Genomic DNA, 25,217 nt, shown 5'->3' with positions numbered 1-25,217 from the left:
TGCGGTGACATCCATGTTTACTCCATCATCGTAGAGATTTACATTGTTTTACCCGCACAAATTATTCCACTCTGTCGATCAATGCAAGGTGCTGCTTTGTGAAAAGGCCATTATGTGCACCGTCAGTCATCATCAGTTACCAACTCTTCCACGAGCCTTAAACTATCGTCCATTTCGTTTTCAATCGCTCAAACTTCAAACCTTCCCGAACCACCTCAATGAGATGAAAGCCTATCATGGAAACATGCAATTGAGAATAAATAAATAAAAAGGGACAAACAATCCACATTTTGGGTTTAATTCCATTATAAAATAGAACCGGTATTTTGCATATTTGAGGAATTAAACTCGTGGCGTTTAATTTTAACCACAGAACTCTAGTAATCGGTAATACAAACGTTTCGAACTTCATGGTTCAAGTCATATCTACTCTAATGTATAAAAAGTAGGAGTGGTATCAGAGCTTTTCCTTGTAACAACTGCCACAAATTTCCCTTCTTAAAAACACAACGAAGTCACCCTTGTAGTATTCCGATTAAATCCCGTCCAATCGCAGCAGTGCAGCAGTCTTTGTGGAGTAGAGAGGTCGTGTTTAACTCTACCACACTCCGGGCCCTTCAGTAGAAAGTCTTTTTCTGTGGCTATGATGACGACTACTTCTGTTTCACCTTCTTGGTAACCGGACCTTCTCCTGTGCTGTCCCTCAAAGGCGACTCGTAACCTGAGATCTGTGGAGTGAATAATGCGAGGTGGAGGATAGAGAGGAGTGGATGTTGAGTCAAATTTAAATAAAATTTCCAATTCATAACCTTGAAAGTAAATGTCGTTTGTGTGCCATCTTGAAATCAGCAATAAGATACCCGACATGCCAAAAGAGAATGGCTCGTCTTCGCTATAAGAGGCTTTCATTGAGGGCCTGGCACTTTGTTTGGCAATTTTCTTAATATAAAGGAGTACGGTCTTCACTCTAATGCAATCGTTGGCATGACGGTACCTTTGGTTCCAGTAGAGTCATGCGTATCCGCTGGTGCTGTATGTTGGAATCATCAAGAGAGATGCAGACAATGACCTTGTCAAACATGTGCAAGGTCACTCCAGAAACGGTTAGAGATGGAGTCTGGTAACAACAGAGGGGAAATTAGGTTTGAAGGCATCCACAAGCTGAAGTGTGGGCAGCCGGATAAATGGGGAGGTTAACCATTTTTCTACACCGACCTCTTCGCAGAAGTTGAGGTTGGGGTTGTCAATACGGTCGAAGAATACCAAACCCTCGAGACCGTATTTGGGGATGAGTACGGCAATGGCATTTTTCCGCACGGTGAGCACGTAGGCATCCTCGCCAAATGTGCCACGTTTCTTCAAGAAGAGCTGTAGGTAAAGCCAAGCAAAAGGGGACAGATTGTAAAGAGTCCCCCCCCCCCCCCCAAAAAAAAGCAAGGAAAAATAAAGAAGAAGACGTCATGCGGAGCACGATACTTGCAAAATCCGCCCCCCGCCCCCCCCCAAAAAAAGTTTCCATCGATACAGCAAACTGTCCATTTTATGAAGATTAAAATTTATGATCTTGATCAAAGCTCGGGTCAACAGGATGAAAAGTGACGATTTTTCAGATGAAAAAGATGATTTTAGAAGTTTGACCTTGAGTTGACCTTTAACCTTTTGAACTCAAAAAGTTGGTTTTCCTATTTAGTGACACAATTTGCAAATGCTGTTCAATTTCCAAGTCGATCAGATGAAAACTGATGGTTTTTTCAGATGCAAATTTATGATTTTGGAAGTTTGACCTTCAGTTGACCTTTGACATTTTGACCTCAAATATAGTTGGTTTCCCAATTCAGTGAGGCAATATGCAAAAGTTGTTTAATTTTAAAGTAAATTGGATGAAAATTGATGGTTTTTCAGATGTAAAGTGATTGTGGAAGTTTGACCTTGAGTTGACCTTTGACCTTTTGACCTCAGAAATACTTCATTTCCCAATTTAGTGACTAAATATACAAATGCTATTCAATTTTCAAGTCAATTGGATTTAAAATGGCGATTTTAGAAATTTGACCTCCAGATGACTTGACCTTTGACCTCAAAACCAATAGGCTTCTCAATTGGGACGACCTATACAACTTGGTGAAGTTTCGTGACGATCGGTTTTGAATTGTGACCTGTAGGCCGGTGACAAACAAACAGACAGACAAACAGAGACAGACAGGACCACAAACGCAACCGACCAATATACTTGAAAAATCTTCGATTTTGCAAGTAATAAAGTACTGAAAATCAATTACCGTTACCTGTGTATGGAGATTGACTGAAGCCCTTTGCGCATATTGTGCCATCTTGTGCCGGTAGTTTAGATTGTTGCACATACTCTGCTGACCCTGTCGGTCCAAAAGGCTTGGGAATGTGGCATCGGCATTGATGCTCACAGCCAGGAGACGATGTACGACCAAATCAGCGTATCTCAAGGGTCACACAAACGAGAGAAAAATGGCAGAGAGGTTTGCTGTTGAGAAACATCGATAGATTAAAACATTAAGATCTTAACCGACACCTTGCAGTTGTTGGTGACGAAGCGCTGCACAACCTGGCAGATACCTTCGGATGGGCGAAGTGAAATGGGTGTAGATTGGAGTAGCGAGACCATAGTGGCTGAAATCGCTCTCACTACCGGAAGAGAAGTATATGGCCTGCATCATGCAGCGAGTGGCAAGAATCCGCAGCAATGTGTTCAAGTAAGGCTCCGTCGGGCTTTCTGCCTTTTCCAGGCTCTCTGCTAGTGCCTTTGCCGAGTCTGTACGCAACACCAAGTCCTGGCAAACATATTCACAATGACATAAAATCTCGATAATACAGCATGGCCCACATGACGATGAAACGCTTACAACTGTGAAATGAAAAGATTTAATGTGTACGAAATAAATGGATTCATGAAATAAAAACTACATTCTCTGTCAGGGCTGGCAGGAGCATCAGTGTGCTGCTGAAGCAGTTTCTTGGCAAGGGTTACTCTGGGTGGTTTGCCATTGCTTTCCCAGCAGTAGTTAGGGTAGCAATTTGGCCATGGTGCCGACGATGGCTCGCCTACTCTTCGCGAAGGACACCATGGGATCTTTAACGTCCACCAAGTAATACCGGCAGGCGTGCTGCCCAATTTAACGTTCATTCGAGGGACAGCGCACATATTGATGAATCACCTTTCCTAGGCAACACCGGGAAGATAGTTTATAGCTGGGCCAAGATTCTAACCCAAGCTAGACAGCTTAGAGGCAAGTGTGAGCACATCTAGGCCATCCTGCCAGTACTGTAGAAGATAAATCAGCACATATTATGACATGTACTAGGCCTTAGGCTCCAAGAAAAATGATATTTTCTGGGGTGGAGTGTCATTTTCGGCATCTCACTTTTCCCTCGGCTGCACGGATGAGGATGTCATAATTGGAGGGTGGCGGAGGAGGGTGACGTCGCAGCAAAGCACAGTCCGGGAACTCCTGTTGGATTTTCTTGGCCACGGAAATGTTTGCCAGGAGCATAAACTCCTCCACCAAGGAGTTGGTTTCCCTGCACCAGTACCAGGCCACGGTTTAATGCTTGGACAATCATCCGACAAGGAATCTGGTACAATTTCATTTCACCCGATCACCTACTTGAGTTCCTTGCATTGCAGGTCGATGGGGTCATGAGTCTCGCTGTCCATGTGAAAGCGAATCTCGGGAGAGGCCAGCACTAGTGCTCTGCAAATGGATGAAGAGGAAAACAAAAGCAAAACACTGAATGCATCAATAACTTATAATTTTACATCCTTCCGTTTTGCGGAAGCGGCCGCTTCTGTTTTGCAGAATTCAATCTTTTTTCAAAATGGGCACCATGTACTGGTTATATTTTGATGATTTGCGTGTGATATGATTCAACGGATGTTTATATGAATCGTTTAAAATTTAAAAAAGCCTTCAATTTCTGATATTTTGCCTTTTCATTTGGGCTTCCCAATTGAAGCCCCGCCCATAGGGCGGGTACAGTTGCTAGTACACAACAATAGAAGAACCTGCACCATCAGATAACAAATGAAGCTTGGTAACCTTCCCAGTAATTTCTGTCGAGGCTGCCACGCCTATACATTTGTGGGTGTTTGATTGGCTATGACATGTCACTTCCTTGTTATACCCAATTGGGCAACAACAAAAGCAATAAGTACAAAGCTGCTGCCACAGAAATGAATGGGAAAGTCGCTGAAGTTGCACTTGCCATGTAACCCTGGATTTTTTTATTATTTTTTTTGTATACTGAATCGAGGCTCGTGAAAGAGCTAACATTTATTTCACAAACAAATCAACCAGACAAACAAAATATACAAAAAGAGGGAGCGGAAGACAAGATGGGGAGAGAAGGGGAAGCACACAACCACAACATTTGAGAGCAGGGAGAAGTGTGGGAGGGAGAGGGCTTGGGGTGAGGAGGCGTGGGAAGGGGGGTTGGGGGGGGGGGGGAAGAGATATAAAACACAAGGGGACCGAAATTAGCAGGGGTAGAAAAGATCAAGGTTTTGGATGGGGGAGGATAAGAGATGCTGGTGAACAGCTGTTTTAAAGACCTGGAGGGTGGAGTGGGATTGAAGAGAGTGAGGGAGTTTGTTCCAGAGGCGGGAGAAAATAGGAATGAAGGAGTGAAGGTGAGCAGAAAGTCTTGATTTTGGCAGTTTAACCATAAGAGGGTTGCAGGCAGATCTTGTGCGACCTGTAGGAATATTTGGGGGACAGAGCGCAGAGAGAGCTGGGGGGGGCAAGGCCAGAGAGGAGTCGGTAGAAGACGAAAAGACCACCAACCTGCCTGCGGTGAGTGAGTGAAAGGCCCTTGGAGTTAGCTTCATCGCGGGAGATTCCAATGATTCTGAACGCTTTGGTTTCAACAGCGTGAAGACGAGCTAGGTGTGAGGCAGGAGCACCAGACCAGAGGGGAGAGCAGTATTCCATTGAGCTGTGGATGAAAGCCTTGTATGTGGTGAGGAGCTCAGGTGTGCCAAGGAAGGACTTCGCACGACGGAGGATGCCCAGTCGGCGACTGGCTTTGGAGGCCAGATTTGAAATGTGGTTTTCCCAGGAAAGATCATGGCAAATAGTGAGACCCAAAAGCTTGAGTGACAGAACTTCTTGGAGAGGATTATTCAGAAAGTGGATGGGAGGGTTGTCCAGTCGGTCTTTTCGGAGAGACATCGTAAGAGTGCGAGATTTATCAGGATTGAAAGACATGTTCCATTTGTTTGCCCAGTCTGTGATTTTGTCCAGGTCTGCAGAGAGTGAGAAGGCTGCAGACTGCCGATCTGAGGGATGAGGAATGGAGCGACAGAGAGTAGAGTCGTCAGCAAAGAGATAGAGAGGATTTTCAAGAGAGTCAGAGAGATCATTGATGAAGACCAGAAAAAGCACAGGGCCCAGAACACTACCTTGCGGAACTCCAGCCTGAACAGGAAGAGGAGATGAGAGAAACCCATTCAGGGCCACACGTTGACTACGACCAGAGAGGAAGTCCGCCAGCCATGCGTGGAGATTTCCATGGATACCAAAGGAGGAGAGTTTGGTGAGCAGAGCAGGGTGCCAGACCGTATCGAAGGCACGTGAAATGTCAGGGGAGACAGCTCTAATTTCCTGTTTGGCGTTGAGGACCTCCATCCATTGTTGAGAAAGCAGAAGCAGCATGTCCAGAGTAGAGTGACCAGGTCTGAAACCAAATTGATGATCAGAGATCAAGCCATTGGAGAAGAGGAAAGATTTCATATCTGAAGCAATGATGGATTCCATGACTTTGCTGATAATTGGGAGAAGGCTGATTGGTCTGTAGTTGCTAGGATCTGTTTTTGCACCTTTTTTGTGCAAAGCGGTGATGTTGGCTGATTTCCAAGCAGATGGCAGATGACCTTGATCAAAAGAGAGGGCGAAGAGAACAGAAAGAGGGAGTGAAAGAGCGGAAGAACATGATTTTAGGACCCGTGGGCTGATGCCGTCAGGACCAGTTGCAGAATCAGAGTCAAGGGTTGACAGAAACTTTTCCACCTTGTCAGGAGGAAAGGACACAGAGTCCAGGAGCAGCTGGGTACGACTGGGTACGGTGGGTACAGAGAGGGATGGGTTTGGGACACAAGATTTAGAGGCAAACACAGAGTTGAGGCATTCAGCTTTTTCACGTGCGGAGTCAGCCGTTAAGCCGTTTGAGGTGAGGGAGGGGATGGAGGGGGAACAAACACCAGAAGCAGATTTGACCAGACGCCACCAGGATTTGGACGAGGGAGACAGATAAGAGAGTTCCGTCTTGAGAACGGTGAGATATTGTTTCCTGGCTCTCCTGAGGGTGGACACACACTTGTTTCGGGCTTTGTGAAAGGAAATGAGATTTCCTTCCGTTGGATTTGCTTTCCAGGAGAAGAAAGCAAGTTGTTTCAGGGCAACAGCCTCACCACAAGATTCCGTGTACCATGGACGGGAGGAAGTGTATGACAACTGAAGACGAGATGGGATAAATCTGTGCATGAGAGAGAGCAATTTACTTTGAAAGAATTCCCAGGATGAGTTGATGTCAGAGGCGGTAGAGATGGGAGACCAGTCCAGATGATTGATGGCTGCTTGAAGACCGTGCCAGTTGGCCTGAGTAAAATGCCAGACTCGTCGACGCTGAGGAGGCTCTCTGAGAATGGTCAGAGAGATGTCCACTTTGACAAGCACATGATCAGATGAGCCGATTGGAGCAGAAGAAGAGCAGCAGACATTTTCAGGGAAGTTAGTCATAACCAAGTCCAGAAGAGAAGATGCTCCGTTGACTGAGATCCGGGTCGGGAAATTGACAGATTGTGTCAGTCCCAGTGAGTCGCAGAAGTCCTTTGCTGAAGAGCCATGGCTGGTGAGAGAGGTACCCACACCCAGCCAACTGGCATGGTGACAATTGAAATCACCACATATGATGAGGAAGAGAGAGTTGGGATGGGTAGATAGAAGTTGGTCCATATTATCAGACAGCGAGATGTAGATGGAGTCATCACTGTTTGGTGGACGGTACAACACACATATGAACACAAGGTGGGAGCGAAGGGGAAGCCGTAGCCAAAGGTATTCCTGGGGGTGAGGTGGAGAGAGGGCAGTGGAGGGCGAGTGAGGAAGAGAGTTTTTTTATAAAGATAGCAACCACACCTCCAGGACGAGGCTCAGGTCTATCATACCTGGGAGGGATACCAAGGCATCAGAGACATCATGAAGGAGGAAAGTTTCTGTTAAGCAGATCACATCTGGTTTGTCAGAAGCAACCTGTATGGAGAGATCAGTCAAGTTTGAGCGAAGGCCCCGGATGTTTGAGGTCCATACCGTTAATGAAGCGGAAGGGGGAGCATCGGGTACAGAACAGGGGAGGGGGAGGGTAGGGTAAGATGTGGAAGAGGAGGAAGAGGTAGGGAGAGCTGTTGAAGGTGTGTCAAAGATTTCAGAGATTTCAGAATAGTTTGAATCATCTGGTTGTTTCAGATGTGCCGAACAAAGTGAAACAATTTATTAATGATCAGAAATAGTAATTCTCAGATTTTGAAATTTTAGTTTACCGTAATCTTTAATTATCACCATTAATTTTTGAACGCCGTAGCCCCAATAATGCATATTTGGATTAAAGTACATGTACAAAGGCCATTTCACCTTTGCCATGCCAAACAGCCAATATATTTTTCAAATGCTGTCGTGTGGAAAAATAATACTATAATATCCAGGAGACGTCCAGGAGACAAATGGGTGTGTGTGCCTGCACCCATTCGTCTCCTGGGAAGCAAATCCAATGGAAGGAAATCTCATTTCCTTTCACAAAGCCCGAAACAAGTGTGTGTCCACCCTCAGGAGAGCCAGGAAACAATATCTCTCCGTTCTCAAGACGGAACTCTCTTATCTGTCTCCCTCTTCCAAATCATGGTGGCGTCTGGTGAAATCTGTTTCTGGTGTTTGTTCCCCCTCCATCCCCTCCCTCACCTCAAACGGCTACACGGCTGACTCCGTACGTGAAAAAGCTGAATGCCTCAACTCTGTGTTTGCCTCTAAATGTTGTGTCCCAAACCCATCCCTCTCTGTACCCACCGTACCCAGTCGTACCCAGCTGCTCCTGGACTCTGTGTCCTTTACTCCTGACAAGGTGGAGAAGTTTCTGTCAACCCTCGACTCTGATTCTGCAACTGGACCTGCGGCATCAGCCCACAGGTCTTAAAATCCTGTTCTTCCGCTGTTTCACTCCCTCTCTCTGTTCTCTTCACCCTCTCTTTTGCTCAAGGTCATCTGCCATCTGCTTGGAAATCAGCCAACATCACCGCTTTGCACAAAAAAGGTGCAAAAACAGATCCTAGCAACTACAGACCAATCAGCCTTCTCCCAATTATCAGAAAAGTCATGGAATCCATCAATGCTTCGGATATGAAATCTTTCCTCTTCTCCAATGGCTTGATCTCTGATCATCAATTTGGTTTCAGACCTGGTCATTCTCCTCTGGACATGCTGCTTCTGCTTTCTCAACAATGGATGGAGGTCCTCAATGCCAAACAGGAAACTAGAGCTGTCTCCCTTGACATATCACGTGCCTTCGATACTGTCTGGCACCGCGCTCTGCTCACCAAACTCTCCTCTTTTGGTATCCATGGAAATCTCCACGCATGGCTGGCGGACTTCCTCTCTAGTCGTAGTCAACGTGTGGCCCTGAATGGGTTTCTCTCATCTCCTCTTCCTGTTCAGGCTGGAGATCCACAAGGCAGTGTTCTGGGCCCTGTGCTTTTTCTGGTCTTCATCAATGATCTCTCTGACTCTCTTGAAAATCCTCTGTATCTCTTTGCTGATGACTACTCTCTGTCGCTCCATTCTTCATCCCTCAGATCGGCAGTCTGCAGCCTCCTCACTCTCTGCAGACCTGGACAAAATCACAGACTGGGCAAACAAGTCTTTCAATCCTGACAAATCTCACACTCTTACGATGTCTCTCCAAAAAGACCGACTGGACAACCCTCCCATCCACTTTCTGAATAATCCTCTCCAAGAAGTTCTGTCACTCAAGCTTTTGGGTCTCACTATCTGCCATGATCTTTCCTGGGAAAACCACATTTCAAATCTGGCCTCCAAAGCCAGTCGCCGACTGGGCATCCTCCGTCGTGCGAAGTCCTTCATTGGCACACCTGAGCTCCTCACCACATACAAGGCTTTCATCCGCAGCTCAATGGAATACTGCTCTCCCCTCTGGGCTGGTGCTCCTGCCTCACACCTAGCTCGTCTTCACGCTGTTGAAACCAAAGCATTCAGAATCATTGGAATCTCCCGCGATGAAGCTAACTCCAAGGGCCTCTCACTCACTCACCGCAGGCAGGTTGGTGGTATAAGAAGGGCCTCTCACTCACTTTCCGTCTTCTACCGACTCCTCTCTGGCCTTGCCCCCCCAGCTCTCTCTGGGCTCTGTCCCGCAAATATTCCTACAGGTCGCACAAAATCTGCCTGCAACCCTCTTATGGTCAAACTGCCAAAATCAAGACTCTCTGCTCATCTTCACTCCTTCATTCTTCTTTTCTCCCACCTCTGGAACAAACTCCCTCACTCTCTTCAATCCCACTCCACCCTCCAGGTCTTTAAAACAGCTGTTCACCACCATCTCTTATCTTCCCCCATCCAAAACCTTGATCTTTTCTACCCCCGCTAATTTCACCCAAATTCCACTTTTTTGAAAGACCAACTTCTGTCCTGGAAGTCCTTGCTGTCCTTGTGTTTTATACTCTCCCTCCCCCCCCCCCCTCCTCCCCCCTCCACACATCTCCCTGCTCTCAAATGTTGTGTTTGTGTGCTTCCCCTTCTCTCCCCATCTTGTTTTCCGCTCCCTCTTTTTATATATTTTGTGTCTGGTTGATTTGTTTGTGAAGTAAATGTTAGCTCTTTCACGAGCCTCGATTAAGTTTAAAAAAAAAAAAAAAAAAAATGCAACCAATGAGAAACATTCAGAAGGTCGATGTCATTCATTCATTATAAAGTGGAACGTTATCTGCACTGGGATTGCACAGGAAGCAGACATTTCCCCCCGCAAGCAAGTTCCACATGCTGACTGAAAAACTGGAAAAAAAACAAAAAAAAAACACCTTTAGAGGCCATTTTTCCCCGCAAAGCGGGGGTTGGCCTTTTTCGAGAACCGTGGTTGTTGTTGTTTTTCGGTCCCCTATTTGAAGCAATGTTTTACGGCCGGATGCCCTTCCTGATGCCAACCCTTTTTGCCGCCTTTAACGACAAACAGGGAAGTGAAAAAGTGAAAAACTGGAAAGATTTATTCAAAACGTGTTGTCCATGTGCTCAATCATGACAAGCTCATCATGCGCATCAATGTGCCTGACCCATCTATAGGATTGGCAGCATGAGGGTAAAATGTTCCTGAAGCACCTGGTGGGCCAAAGACAGGTGCATTCGCTTGATCCACAGTTTAGGAGGCAATGTGCTGAACGGCGGTCACCACACTCACCGAGAAAGATGTTCTTCAGATTCCAGCAGGAATTTGGAATTTATTCATGGTGCCGGCAATTGCTCGCTAACTCTTCGCGAAGGACACCGTGAGATCTTTAACATTCACCAACTAATGCTGGCAAATGGGACGCCCAGTTCAACGTCCAGCCAAGGGATAGCACACACATTGATGAATTACCCTGCCTGTACAACACCAGAATGCCAATTTATAATTGGGTCAGGATTCAAACCCAGGCTCGACAGCTCAGAGTGAGTGCACCTACCTCGATGCCATCCTGCTAGCCCTGAAATGTGGTTTCGTGGATGGAACCATTTGCATTTCTGCTGGCATTCCTCTTTGTAGATTGTAAAATCGCGTTCAATGATCAAAAGTTCAACAAGCTTTTGGAATGGCCCGTGTATCAGGTATGCAGGGCCATATAAAATGAGGTGAGATAAGGAGTAACCAACTGCGCTGGTGTCAGGTGTATTTTTACCCATTACGTAGACGTTTTTTCCTGAGGACTTGAGCAAGTCGGTTGAGGTGACGTAAGCTGGTGGCAAGGGCATCTTGCCTATTTGGGTCATCCAGAATGAGCTGGGCTTCTGCATACGACAGGGACGCCTGTAGGAAAGTCACAACTGTTATGCGAGAAACATAATTAAGATTCAGTAACAATTATAACTATCACAATAAATTATAACTATACCACAATGTAGTAAGGCAATAAACAATGCGTTTGCGTGGCAGTCGACACTCAGTCACAAATCATGCAGCAAGGCCTGTAATTTTGTTGCCTTATTATACACAGTAGCTGGCAGGATGGCCTGGGGGTAAGCACATTCGCCTTTAACCTGTCCAGCTTGTGCTTGAACCCTGAGCCAGCTATAAACTGTCATCCGGTGTTTCACAGGCAGGGTGAGGGCATCCATGTGTCTGTGCCGTCCCTCAGATGGACGCTAAACTGGCGTCCCATCTGCCAGCGAACCCACAGGGGGAACTGCATCCGCAGCACAGCCATGCTCCCAGCAATGATGCAACCAGCAGTCATAGAGTGTACATGTAGTGAATGAATCAATTATACACAGTTAGGGGTGTTATATATATATATATATATATATATATATATATATATATATATAAAACAGCAATACCCCGTTTTACGCCATTTCGACCTACGTCAAATCCAACTTTACGCCACTCTTCTGGAGTAAATTTCAGTTCAGCGAACGTCATTATGTGCGACTTTACGTCACTGAAAAATGAATGAATGATCGTTTTAAGGCCATTTTTCCCCACTAGAGCGGGGGTTAGCCTCAGCCCCGTGACAATCATGGTTCCCTGTTTGGAACGTCACTTCATGGATTCAAATCCTGGACACCCTTTCGTCACCCTATAGTCGCCACATCAAACGCCTTGATCAATTCCATATGGAATGCCTTCACAACATTCTTGGCATCACCTGGTGAGACAGAATAACTTACGCCTCAATCCTAGACCGTTGTCGTATCCAATGAATTAAGTATTTCCTGATGCAAGCCCAGCTTCACTGGTAAGGATGCCTCACACACATGGAAGAATATAGCATCCCGAGTGCTTTTCTATGGACAACTTAAATTTGGTAAAAGGTCACGTGGTGGACAACGAAAGCACTCAAAGGACGTCTTTAAGTCTGCACTCAGTCTTATGCCATCCCAGTTTGGTACTTCACGTCACTCCTACATCATAATAGGACTTGAAAAAAATTAATTTTTCCTTAAAAATATATTTAAAATAAATAAAATAGTACATAAATTAACAATAAAAGAAGTTAAAAACAATTTAAAATACAATAAAAAGCACATTAAAAATATTTTTAAAATGTACGTACAGTATACTGTACGTACACGTAGCTGCTGGTTCTCATTCAAAACAAAGGCGACACCATATGCATTTTGTCCTGTGCTGCGGTCGCGTGCTTGCTTTGCCTTTTGCTGGTATTTTTGTGATTATTCCTTTACTGTGTAAAGGTTCCTTTACTGTGTAAAACAATCAACGTAATGTGGCAACGGCGAAACATGACGACGATGCCGGCTCGGACGACCGTCCGTGGCAGACGTCACGTCACGTCACCGTGCAGAGTGTGCAGTGTCCGCGACGAGGTCAGGCCCCATGGCCCATGTGAAACGAACGACCGTGTCATGCCTCGAGCCGGGGTGCCTCGTCGGGCACCTCGCCGGCATCCGGCGTCAATGAACCGATCGACGTGTTCATGTGCACATGTGCATGGATTTGCAAATGCCTGCCTGTACGTCGTCGTTTCTGCGTATATCGCATCGGCCAAAAAAAAAGAAGCAAGCAACTTCTGCCGCTCGAGGAAAGACGGGGCACGTCTACGAATCGGAGGCGAGTGTCGATCCCCGGGGCGGCCGGGTTCACAGAACCCTGAGCTCATTCGTTCGTCACAGACGACACGACACGACCACTGGTGAAACTGCTCGGACACGTTGGGTAAAGCACGCCGTGGTGAAGCAGGCCGCGGAGCCACTCGGCACACAAGCCCGCTCACGGTCGACACGTCCGTGCCGGTCACCCCATTCGAGGAGAAGACTCGACCGATAGAAAACAATGGAGGGACTCCCGACGGGGAGCGGCAAAGATTCAGGGTGAAGCCGCAGCCTCCTCCAGTTATTTACTCTAGTTTTACGGTGTTTGTCTTCATTTTAAGGCATTTTTAAGACATTACGCCCGGTTTACGTCAAAAACAGAGTTACGTCACGGCTTATGGAACCAATTAATGACGTAGGCTGGGGTATTGCTGTATATGATGGTGCGAGTCATCGTTTTTGACGAATCTCTTCCCTTCATTGGTGTGCTCACTAAGCATTGTGCGTTGTGCGATGGCTGTATAGTCCAATGCGGGACCCACCCTGTCTTCCACAAACATTGCGGTATAGACTGGTCCTTGCGGAGATGGACATTGGCACGTTTTTCTTTCTTGCCTCCACCACCTCTCGATAGTAAGTTTCTCACATTCAAAGTGGTCCAGGCCTTTGCGGCAAATATTACGCCAAGCTGACCTGTTTGTGGCCTGATGTTCCCAGGTCACAACTGGGATGGCACAAGACTTGAGTGCAGACTTAAAGACGTCCTTTGAGTGCTTTCGTTGTCCACCACGTGACCTTTTACCAAATTTAAGTTGTCCATAGAAAAGCACTCTTGGGATGCTATAGTCTTCCATGTGTGTGAGGCATCTTTACCAGCGAAGCTGGGCTTGTATCAGGAAATACTTAATTCATTGGATACGACAATGGTCTAGGATTGAGGCGTAAGTTATTCTGTCTCACCAGGTGATGCCAAGAACGTTGTGAAGGCATTCCATATGGAATTGATCAAGGTGTTGGATGTGGCGACGATAGGGTGACGAAAGGGTGTCTAAGATTTGAATCCGTACAGCAGTGTCGATAAGACAACGGCACGATAGATACTGATCTTGGTGTCCAGGCGAATGCCATGTTCATGCCAAAGGCGATGTGCCAATCTTCCAGAGGACACACATGCTTTACCGTGTCTTCATGTTACTTTTTCATCAATCATTGCATTTTGAGAGAGGACACCTCCAAAGTAGCAGACTGTTATGGATTCGTCACTTCCGTTGTTGTGGTTTTCATCCACTTGAAACATTTTTGATTCCATGTACTATTATTGTTTTCAAAAGGTTTATTGTTTATGAACTGTTTTCAAAAGGTGAAAAAGTTAGTTTGAAATGAACCGGAACCAGACGACGAAGAAGAGGAAGAGAAAAAGAAGGCGGAGCGAGTGAGTCGGGGAAGAAGCATAGGTTTTGCGGTCTGGAGCGAACATTGGCGAACGACAGTCACGAGTGAACGTTGGGTTTCCCAGGAAAGGGATTCCTGCGACAGAGTTGTTATCGCTGTGACAGATCAACCTGCGTGTCAGGTTGCGGTCGATTCCAAAGAGAATCGTTGGACTGCCGTTACATCTCGAGTACGGGCCGTCGGCCATTTTGACTCGCGCGCTTTGCACGTCGAGCATGGTTTCTTTGCTTCGATTCAGCCGTTTTCACCGCATTCAGACGTATCTGGTGTGTGTGTGTGCACAACGCGGATTTTGAAGGTAAATCTGAGGTTCGCCGACTGAGCCGTGAAACGTCCATACCCGGGGGTGTGATGTCCCCGTCACCTGGAGGGCGCTTTTGGATTTCCCAGTCGCCTTGAGGGCACCTTTGTGCAGCTTTGGCCGCGTGACTGACGGTAATCCAAACGCGATTCTGGTCAATTAGACATTGTTCTGACGATCGCTGGAGCGGATCGACTTTGGCTTGAAGCCGGGATCGACTTTGGCTTGAAACCGGAATCAACTTGGGTTCGAAGCCGGGAAAGAGACATTGGGAATGTTCTGGTTTCACTCACTTGGAGCACAGTGAGTTATATATTACGAAACTGATGGTACCATCAAAGGATATACAGTGAAACCTTGACTTACGAGTTTAATTCGTTCTGTGACCGAGCTCGTAACTCAATTTGCTCGTTTCTCAAATTAAATTTCCCCATTAAAATGCATTGAAATGTTATTAATCCGTTCCAGCCCGCCAAAAACCACACCAATTTTTTTTGAAATATACAGTATATATAAAAATATCTCGCGCTTTATATTTCACCTGTATGCAGCATACAAGTTGGCAGGATGGCCTGGACTGGAGGTACGCACACTTGACTCTAAACTGTCCAGCCTGGGTTTGAATCCCGACCCAGCTATAACCTGTCATGGGTGAATCACAGGCAGGGTGATTCATCAATGTGTGTACCGCTAAACTGGGCGCCCCGTTTGCGTCCCATTAGTTGTTGGATGTTAAGGATCTCACCGTGTTTTCCACAAAGAGAAGGCGAGCTATCGCCGGCACTCTGAACAAGTTGTGGCCTGGCATGCTCTTCTCCTCTGCCGTTATATACGTCCTCCTCGGCATCTTTTTCCAGAAGAGCCCTGTCTCGTCACAGTTGAAGATTTGCTGGGGGATGTATCGTTCGGCTTCTATCAGTTCGGCAAAAGTTATAATAAAATCTTCAGCTGCCTTCACATCCGCCTCACCAAGTCGACAACACGCACACCTCGCTCATGTTTTTCGACGATTGCGTGTTTTATATCCAAGCACATCATCCTCTTCTTCTTCTCAGTACTGCCCTTGGCACTCAATTTCTTAGGACCCATGGTTAAAACTAAGAAATTTTCCAAAATAACCAAAATGCGAAAACAAAGCAGCAGCGATATACGGCAGAGATGCTTGCACGGCAAGATAACCACGTGACCGGAACCCACCTGGTGGCGGGTGGCGTAAGCTCCAAAATAACCAAAATGCGAAAACAAAGCAGCAGCGATATACGGCAGAGATGCTTGCACGGCAAGATAACCACGTGACCGGAACCCACCTGGTGGCGGGTGGCGTAAGCTCCAAAATAACCAAAATGCGAAAACAAAGCAGCAGCGATATACGGCAGAGATGCTTGCACGGCAAGATAACCACGTGACCGGAACCCACTTGGTGGCGGGTGGCGTAAGCTCGTAACTCAGATCTCGGCTCGCATCTCAAAGCAATAAACCGCCCGAGCGACGGCTCGTATCTCGGAAAACTCGTAAGTTGGTGCACTCGTAAGTCAAGGTTTCACTGTATATTGATTGTACTTTTGATTACTATTATTGTTGTACTGTTATTCTTGTGTGATCTTAATACAATATTTGTTGGTTGGTAACAATTGGTGTGGCTTCACCATTGATCTTTGACATACAGAATAACACATTTTTCTGCCGTGACTCCTCTCGGGGCTTGGAGGTACACCATGACCAGGGGGTCGGGGAGGAGCACGTAACACAGACCTTATCCATAACTTTGAGTGGCATGTCATCGATGGTAATGGATGTGATGGTATACACCTTCTGGTCTCGGTTGAAGCATTGCTTTGATCTTCTTGAGGCTAATCACAAGGCCATGGCGACAAGCCGATTGCGCAATAGGAGTTGACAATAAATTACATATCTTCGAGATTATGACTGAAGAGTGCACATCTGCAAAAAGTAGATCACGGAGCAGCATTTCCGTGATTCTGGACTTGGCCTTCAGACACTGCAAATTGAAGACACTACCATCGGTGCGAAACTGGATCATCATTCCCCGGGGGAAATCTTCAAAGGATTCATCAATCCTAGAGGAAAACACAATACTAAATAATAGGGGAGCTAGGACACAGCCTTGCTTCGTGCCGTTGGTAATAGGAAATGACTCAGAAGTGCATCTACTGTCCCTCAGACGAGCAACCATGCCATCGTGGAAGGATCAGATGATGTTGATCAAATTAGTTGGACAGCCGACTTTGTGCAGTAGTTTCCACATTCCTTCTCTATTGCCCCAATAAAACGCTTTCGTAAGTTCGACGAAGACCATGTATAGATCGCGATGTTGTTCTCTGCTCTTCTCCTGAGGTTGACGAGCAGAGAACATCATATTAGTCATGCCACATCCAGCACAAAAGCTGCATTGGCTTTCCGGGGTGATGCTGTTTAAAATTGTTGGTGACATGCGATTAAGAATGATGTGGGCAAGTATTTTCCCAGCAGTAGATAGCAGGGCCACACCACGGTAGTTGTCGACAACGACCGCGACCTATCATCCTTGCATTTGTACAGGGGAACAATCGTGACATCTTTGAAGACCTGGGGTACTGATTCCTCATGCCAGATGGTATTGCATAGTTGGGTCAATTGGGTGAGGAGCCCGAAAAATGATGGGAATAGAGCCTGTGATTGATGTTGTGAAGAGGAACAGGTTGAGATGGTTTGGTCATGTGTTGAGGAAGGATGAAAGTGACTGGTTGATAAGAGTGATGGAAATGAATGTAGAAGGAAATAGACGACGGGGAAGACCGAGAAAGACTTGGCCAAAGATGGTGGAAGAAGAAATGCAGGCAAGGGGGTTAACAAGGAGAGATGCAGAAAATAGGGCAAGATGGAGAAGATTGTCATGGGGACCGCAAGGCTAACCCCCACTCTAGCAGGGAAAATGGCCTTTAAAATGCATGTTGTTGTTGTTGTTGGTCAATTGGGTGAGGAGGTTGGCACCGCCAAACTTGAAAACCTTGGAGGGGATAGCATTGTCCCCCAGGGCCTTTCCAGATGACAACTCTTTGATAGCTCTGGTGGTCTATCTTTTAGTCGGAGGGCAGCGAAGGTCTTCTAATATAGGCTGCTGGGGAAGAGAGTCAATGGCCGCATCCGAGATGGAGGAGGGGCAATTGAGGACAGTCTTAAAGTGTTTAGCGTAGCGCTCCAGGGTCTTGTTTGGATCCGTGATAAGGTACTGGCCATCTGAGCTATGGAGTGTGCAATACCACGAGAAGACGGCCCATGGACTGCCTTTAGGCAGGCATAGAAGCACTTGAAATTATTTGTATCAGCTGCTTCCTGAATTTCTTCTGCTCTTGCTGCCCACCAGATGTCTTTCATGGAACGTAGTCTTGATTGTGCGAGTCTTCTAGATTGCAGGTAAGAAGAGTGTTTGTTGGAATGACGACAGAGGCTCGGCGAGCCAAGATGAGCCACATGTACGGAGTTAAGTAAAGTTGATCTGGGAGACATTCTCGTCAAACCAGTCTTTGTGACTATGCTTAACGAAAACGAGAACATCAGAAGCTACTCTGAAGGTGATGTCTTGTAAAATGGCCCATCTCACTTCAGCATTGATAGTGGGTAGATCCAATTGTTCCAAGGTGGCATTGAGATGATGCGGAAGCTGTGAATGCCAGTCACGTTGCCCGACGATGGCAAAATCAATTGTGTGCCAATGTTCAGAGGGTGGATGCATCCATGTCACTTTGAATTCACCAGCTTGTTGGAACAAGGAGTTTGTAATGACGAATTCATTGGTTGAACATAGCAAAGTGCCGTTGGAGTTCTTTTTTACCGATGCCGTGGTGTCAGATCACCTTTTTCCATGCAACATAATCACGTCCCACTCGAGTGTTGAAGTCCCCCAACAAAATAAGCTTGGCACCATGAGATGTCGACTGTAAGACTGCTGAAAGATCATCGTGGAACTGCTCTTTGACCTCTTCTGTGTTTGTCATGGTAGGGGTCTATGCGCTGTAGACGGTAGCATAGTGCTCATTGTTAAGTTTGAGTCACAGTCATGAGACGTTCACCGATACAGGTTGGTACAGCATCTAGAAGGTACACGTACACATACGCGCGCGCGCGCGCACACGCACGCACGCACACACACACACACACACACACACACACACACACACACACACACACACACACACACACACACACACACACACACACACACACACACACACACACACACACACACACACACACACACACAAAAAAAAATGAAACAAGCTGTTTTTCCCCCCAAATTTGGAGCCATATATGTACATATTCCAGTTTAATTTGATTACTCACGTTACAGTAGCTAAAAGCTTACAGCAATTTTAATGAAAAAAATCGTGTTGTAAGAAGTTTTGTTCTCAAAAACGTGAAAATTATGAAATTTCCATATTTTCGCCTTCCATCTTTGAAAAGGCCAATATCAATATCTCAGGTAAGACAAAATAGATTTTAAAAATTTACACATAAAAAGGAAGACAGACTGTTTTGAGTTGTTCTGTGTCGCAAAAAAAATTCAAAATTAATTTTACTGTTAGAAGTATACTTTTAAAGATCTTCAATGCATTTTTATGGTGTTGTCATGTTTTTTGACTGTTTAATGCATATGTAGCACCTATATTGCTCTAATTTATTACTTGTACAGTTAGCATGTCATGTTTTTTGTGTTTGAATTTAGAAATGCCTCCAAAGAAAGAGACGTTCCATGTTGATGGGGAAATTAAAAATCGAATTGCTTGTGTTCGTCAAGCGGGGCAAGACATATCCTGAAATCCACAACCTCCGAAAGAAGAAGAACATCCCTATTTCTCTGCCTACCATAAAGAGAATAGGTCTACAGTTCCAGAAAACTGGTTCTACTGCAAGGAAGAAGGGATCTGGCAGGCCTAGAGCCACTACAAGCAAAGATGACAGGTGACTGAAGTTCTTTGTTCTCCAGGAAAAAAAAAGAAAAGCCAGCTGAAACTGTCAAAACATTCAGGGCAGAATGCACTGTTGGCCGAATATGGGAACTGTGATTCATACTGGTTTCAGAGATTTCAGTGACGCCCCAAAACATTACCGTTGCAAATCTGGTGAGAGATTCAACGCTGAGTGCATTTCAACAACTGTGAAGCATGGATGGAGGAGGTAATGATCTGGGGTGCATTTTTGTCTGCTGGTGTTGGTGAGTTGATAATGTGTGAATATCAGAGAAAGGATGACTTCCCAGCCTCCAAAAATTATTTCCTGGAGAGAAAAGCAAAGAAGTCATTTTTTAACAAGATAATGCCCCTGCACATACTGAAAAGGTCACCAAAAAGTGGTTGGAGAAAGAGTCACTGAAACTTATGTTCTGGCCTGGTGAGAGTCCTGTTTTGAACCCCATAAGAATATTTGGGCCATAATTTAGCACAAACTTATTGGAAGGTAATTTGCAAATTCTGATAAACTTTGAGAAGCTGCCAAAAATGAATGGGACAATTTTGACATTTCTGGGTGCAAGAAGCTTTGTGAAAGTTTGACCAAAAGACTGGATTACTTAAAGAAAGCTAAGGGCCAAGCTATTTCATACCGATTTGTACAGTTAGTTCTGCATGTTCTGATGTTTTTTAATGTACAGTAAAATAGTTATGACAAAGAATGTTAAATTGTCTTGGCTCATTTTTTTTGCCCTGGAGTATATACATACAACAACAACAACAACAACAACAACAACAACAACAACATGCATTTTAAGGCCATGTTCCCTGCTAGAGCGGGGGTTAGCCTTGCGGTCCCCATGACAATCTTCTCCATTTTGCCCTATTTTCTGCATCTCTCCTTGTTAACCCCCTTGCCCGCATTTCTTCTTCCACCATCTTTGGCCAAGTCTTTCTCGGTCTTCCCCGTCCTCTACTTCCTTCTACATTAACTTCCATCACTCTTCTCAACCAGTCACTTTCATCCTTCCTCAATACATGACCAAACCATCTCAACCTGTTCCTCTTCACAGCATCAATCACAGGCAATATTCCCATCATCTTTCGCAATTCATCATTAGTCTTCCTCTCTCTCAACGATACTCCGCACATCCATCGAACCATTCGCATTTCCACCCTTTCCAGCCTTCGTTGCTGCTCTATGTTCATTACCCATGTCTCGCTCCCATAAATCATAACACTTCTCACACATGCAGCATACACCTTTCCCTTCAGCTTCAGCGACACTCTCCTCCTCATCAGCACGCCACTCAGTTCCCGAAACTTCTTCCATGCACATCTCACTCGAGCAACCGTTGCCGAGTCTGATCCACCTTCTCCATTCAGCATGTCTCCGAGGTAGCAAAATGTTTTCACACCTTCCAGCTTCACGCCGTCTCCAAGATCCAACTCAACATTTCCTCCATCTGCAGCTCCCTCTGTGCACACCTTACATTTGAATGTAGCTGCCACACTGGTTAATGACCCTCTCAGACCACTACATTTTTGATGAACCCACTCAGCACACATTGTACATTGAATGGAGTTCACTCCGACACCCTTCCTGCACACAGCACACAGCCACTTCCCAGTTCTTTCCACCTCACCACATGCTTTACCACTTGCCATCACCTTTGTCTTTCCGATATTCACCTTCAGACCTTTTGTCTCCATACATTCCTTCCACTTGTTCATCTTTTCCTTCAGTCCATCCATACTTTCCGCAATCAACACCAGATCATCTGCATACAACAACTCCCACGGTAAACCCTCCTTTACGGTCTGAGCCAGCACCTCCATCACAGCTACAAATAGTAGTGGACTTGTACCGACCCCTGATGCACTCCCACCTTCACCTCAAACTCACCACTGTTCCCGTCCTTCGTCCTTACAGCTGTGCGTGCTCTTTTGTACATTGCCATCACTACTCTGATCAACCATTCCTCCACTCCTAACTTCCTCAATGCCCATGTCAATACTTTGCGTGGAACCCTATCGAATGCTTTCTCCAGATCAACAAACCCAAAAAACAACTTCTTCCTCTTATCCATGTACTTCTCCTGCAACTGCCTCACAATGAAAAGCGCATCTGTCGTTCCTCTTCCTGGCATAAATCCAAACTGCATTTCGTCGATCTTCACTTTCTTCCTTATCCTCCTCTCCAACACCCTTTCCAATACCTTCATTCCATGCTCCAATAACTTTATCGCTCGGTACGAGCCACACTCCAGAGGGTCACCTTTCCCCTTGTATAGAGGGACAAGGGTACTCAGTTCCCAATCCACTGGAATGCGGCCTTCTTTCACCACCAGATTACAGATCTCTGTCATTCTCTTCACACCCCAACTTCCTGCTGCCTTCAACATATCTCCCACAACTCCCGTCGGCCCTCCCGCTTTTCCACTCTTCATTGCTTTTATCGCTTCCTCAACTTCCTTCTCAGTTATCTTCTCTGCCGGTCCTAAAACTGGGTTACTCTCTATGTTGCCATCCCATTCATTCTCTGTATTCAACAGCATTTCCATATATCTTTTCCATCTTCCTTTAATTCCTCAAGTATATACATACACATACATATAATTATTTTTATACTCGATATACTTTTAAAAGTCACATTTTTGCAATTGTGCTGCACCCAGCTTACAAGGTGTGCTCAAGGAGTTCTACAAATTATATCATCAAAAAAGATTTCCCCACTATATTCTTCCAAATACTGGTGTTGGCTTAGCGGTTTGGGTGCAGGATTGGGATCCTAGGATCCTGAGTTTGAATCCCGGTCGATCGCTGAATTAACACCAGGGGGGTTGACTCAGCCTGTCATCCTTCTGAGGTCGCCAAATTGAGTACCAGCATGCTGGGATGAATGATCCCGGTGTGTACCCAGATTTAGAATAGGTACACCATATCCCCATACTAAGGGTTGGCGTCAGGAAGGGCATCCGGCCATAAAAAAAAAACAACAACATTGCATCAAACAGGGAACCATGATTGTCATGGGGCCTGCAAGGCTAACCCCTGCTCTAGCGGGGAAAAATGGCCTTAAAACGATCATTCATTCTTCCAAATAATTTGCAAGAAAATGTAAAAAAAGAATAGAAAAAAGAACATCTCTATAATTTTTGCTGTCTATAGGACTATTGTGCTCATCTCGTTTGTAGAACTTATTGAATGCCACACAGATGTCTCGGCTGTATTGTGGCACTCGGACATCTTTTGTCAGACAAGGTTTTCCAGACAACTGCATCATTGATAAGAATGGACCACTGTCACATGCAACTATCTTACCTTGGAATTGATAATGCTTTTGGTGAATTTGGTGGAAATAATCTCTGCATCTTTATTCACCTCCCAGATGCAGGAAAACGCCAGCCTGGTTAAAAAAAAAGGCCCGAGGTTATGGAACAGGAAAACCGTGCGGTTAGAAATCAATCTCGAATGTTTAATCAATCCGACAGTTCTGCATTACACTTAAACTACCGTATTTTCCGGCGTATTAACCGCACTCTTTTAATCGGCAAAAAAGTTAAAAGTTAGGGGTACGGTTAATACACACATACATAATTTTTTTTGGGATACCTAGTCGAGGCTCGTGTAAGAGCTAGCACATAGAACATATAATAAAGGGAGTGGGAGACAAGAGGGGGAGAGAGAGAGGGCAGCACATCAACAGTAGAGAACAGGGACATCAGGAGATCTGTGGAAGGGAGAGGGCTGGGGCAGGGTACATGGGATAATTACAAGATGGACACTCCAGGGGATTTCAGGAAAGAAAACGGAATTTGAAGGAGGTGGATTTTGGGTGGATTAACAGGGGTAGAAAAGATCAAGGTTTTGGATGGGGGAAGATAAGAAATGGTGGTGAACAGCTGTTTTAAAAACCTGGAGGGAGGAGTGGGATTGAAGAGAGTGAGGGAGTTTGTTCCAGAGGCGGGAGAAAAGAGGAATGAAAGAGTGAAGCTCTTAAAAACAATCAATGCTGAATTTAAATTATATTCCGATTGTCATACATATACGAGTAGATCTATATTCTACATAATCGGGGAACGTTTAGAGCTTTCAGAATTATGGAAAACTATGCAAGCACAAGCTTTCTTGGTTGCATGTTTTACCTATCGAGTCCTGCACGGCAACCCCGACATGTCATTGTGTTCCTGTCAATTCTGATTGATTGACAAACAGGAGTGATGAATACTTGACGGGAATACCCACCTAGTCTCCAGGGACGGGTTGACTAGCTCAAATGGCACCTCAAAGCCAGGCCCACAATTAGAAGGGATAGATAACGACCAAGATAGATTTTTTTTTAAAGTGTACACATTGCGATACGTTTAAATAAAGAATATGGATATAATTTGATACTACTTGGTTAAAAAAAACAAAAAAACATACAATTTAAATTGAAAAAAAAACATACCATTTTGTGGAGTGTGACATCATGACACTTAATGGCATACATTCCAGTTCCAGTATGGTAAGATTGTGTTTTATGCACGTTATGTTTGTGCATTTTTGGAGTAGTGCGCACCTGTCAGTTATACCATTTTTTGGAATTACGTGACTCGAGTGCGTGAGTAATGCCGCGATTAAATTTTCGTACTGAACAACATGAAAACGTGTTTGCGATAGCACCAGGATAGCTAGTTTGCCTTCCATCTACCCTCAGTTTTCACAAACCCTCAATGTTAGCATCATGTGTGTAGTGATGCGTTTCCCATTATGCGCGTGAATTGTGCCGCTGTAATAAGCATAACCGTTGCAATCATGACTGGAAAGCGTCCGAGGAGTATGAAGGTTGGTAGTGCAAGCAAAAGACAGAGGAAGGCCATCACTATTGAAGTAAAAATGTGTGTTTCAGGAGGCTATGAAAGAGGTGATCGTACAGGTGATACGAGGACCAGGGAATGATTGCTACATTCAAGGTGTATTATCTCCGAAGACTATTTGCAAACTGATAATGATTTGCAGGTGACATCGACTGATAATGATCAGATGACTGTAAAGTGTTCAAATCTGGCCTCCAAAGCCAGTCGCCGACTGGGCATCCTCCGTCGTGCGAAGTCCTTCCTTGGCACACCTGAGCTCCTCACCACATACAAGGCTTTCATCCGCAGCTCAATGGAATACTGCTCTCCCCTCTGGGCTGGTGCTCCTGCCTCACACCTAGATCGTCTTCACGCTGTTGAAACCAAAGCGTTCAGAATCATTGGAATCTCCCGCGATGAAGCTAACTCCAAGGGCCTTTCACTCACTCACCGCAGGCAGGTTGGTGGTCTTTCCGTCTTCTACCGACTCCTCTCTGGCCTTGCCCCCCCCCAGCTCTCTCTGGGCTCTGTCCCCCAAATATTCCTGCAGGTCGCACAAGATCTGCCTGCAACCCTCTTATGGTTAAACTGCCAAAATCAAGACTCTCTGCTCACCGTCACTCCTTCATTCCTCTTTTCTCCCGCCTCTGGAACAAGCTCCCTCACTCTCTTCAATCCCACTCCACCCTCCAGGTCTGTAAAACAGCTGTTCACCACCATCTCTTATCTTCCCCCATCCAAACCCTTGATCTTTTCTACCCCCGCTAATTTCAACCCAATTCCACTTTTTTGAAATACCAACTTCTGTCCTGGAAGTCCTTGGTGTCCTTGTTGTTTTATACTT

General features: G+C 45.5%; 1 protein-coding gene across 1 annotated transcript in view; it reads right to left on the bottom strand.

Moving 5' to 3' along the window:
* Nucleotides 1-282: 282 nt before the first annotated feature.
* The window catches only part of DIS3 (DIS3 exosome endoribonuclease and 3'-5' exoribonuclease), a 43,495-nt gene continuing 18,560 nt past the window's right edge, over nt 283-25,217 (bottom strand). Inside the window, exons 14-22 of the mRNA XM_068135269.2 lie at nt 22,857-22,941; nt 10,964-11,091; nt 3,639-3,725; nt 3,396-3,552; nt 2,590-2,804; nt 2,286-2,454; nt 1,216-1,368; nt 995-1,117; nt 283-728 (exon numbers count right to left, since the gene is read on the bottom strand). Coding sequence (XP_067991370.1) covers nt 654-728; nt 995-1,117; nt 1,216-1,368; nt 2,286-2,454; nt 2,590-2,804; nt 3,396-3,552; nt 3,639-3,725; nt 10,964-11,091; nt 22,857-22,941 — 1,192 coding nt within the window. The 3' untranslated portion in view covers nt 283-653. The remainder of the gene's footprint in view (nt 729-994; nt 1,118-1,215; nt 1,369-2,285; nt 2,455-2,589; nt 2,805-3,395; nt 3,553-3,638; nt 3,726-10,963; nt 11,092-22,856; nt 22,942-25,217) is intronic.

The sequence above is a fragment of the Myxine glutinosa genome, chromosome 14 (genome assembly GCF_964187855.1).
Source record: "Myxine glutinosa chromosome 14, kmMyxGlut1.1, whole genome shotgun sequence".
NCBI classification, from domain to species: Eukaryota; Metazoa; Chordata; class Myxini; order Myxiniformes; family Myxinidae; genus Myxine; species Myxine glutinosa.
Note: the sequence above shows the minus strand (reverse complement) of the source record. Positions and strands in the feature narration are given on the sequence as shown.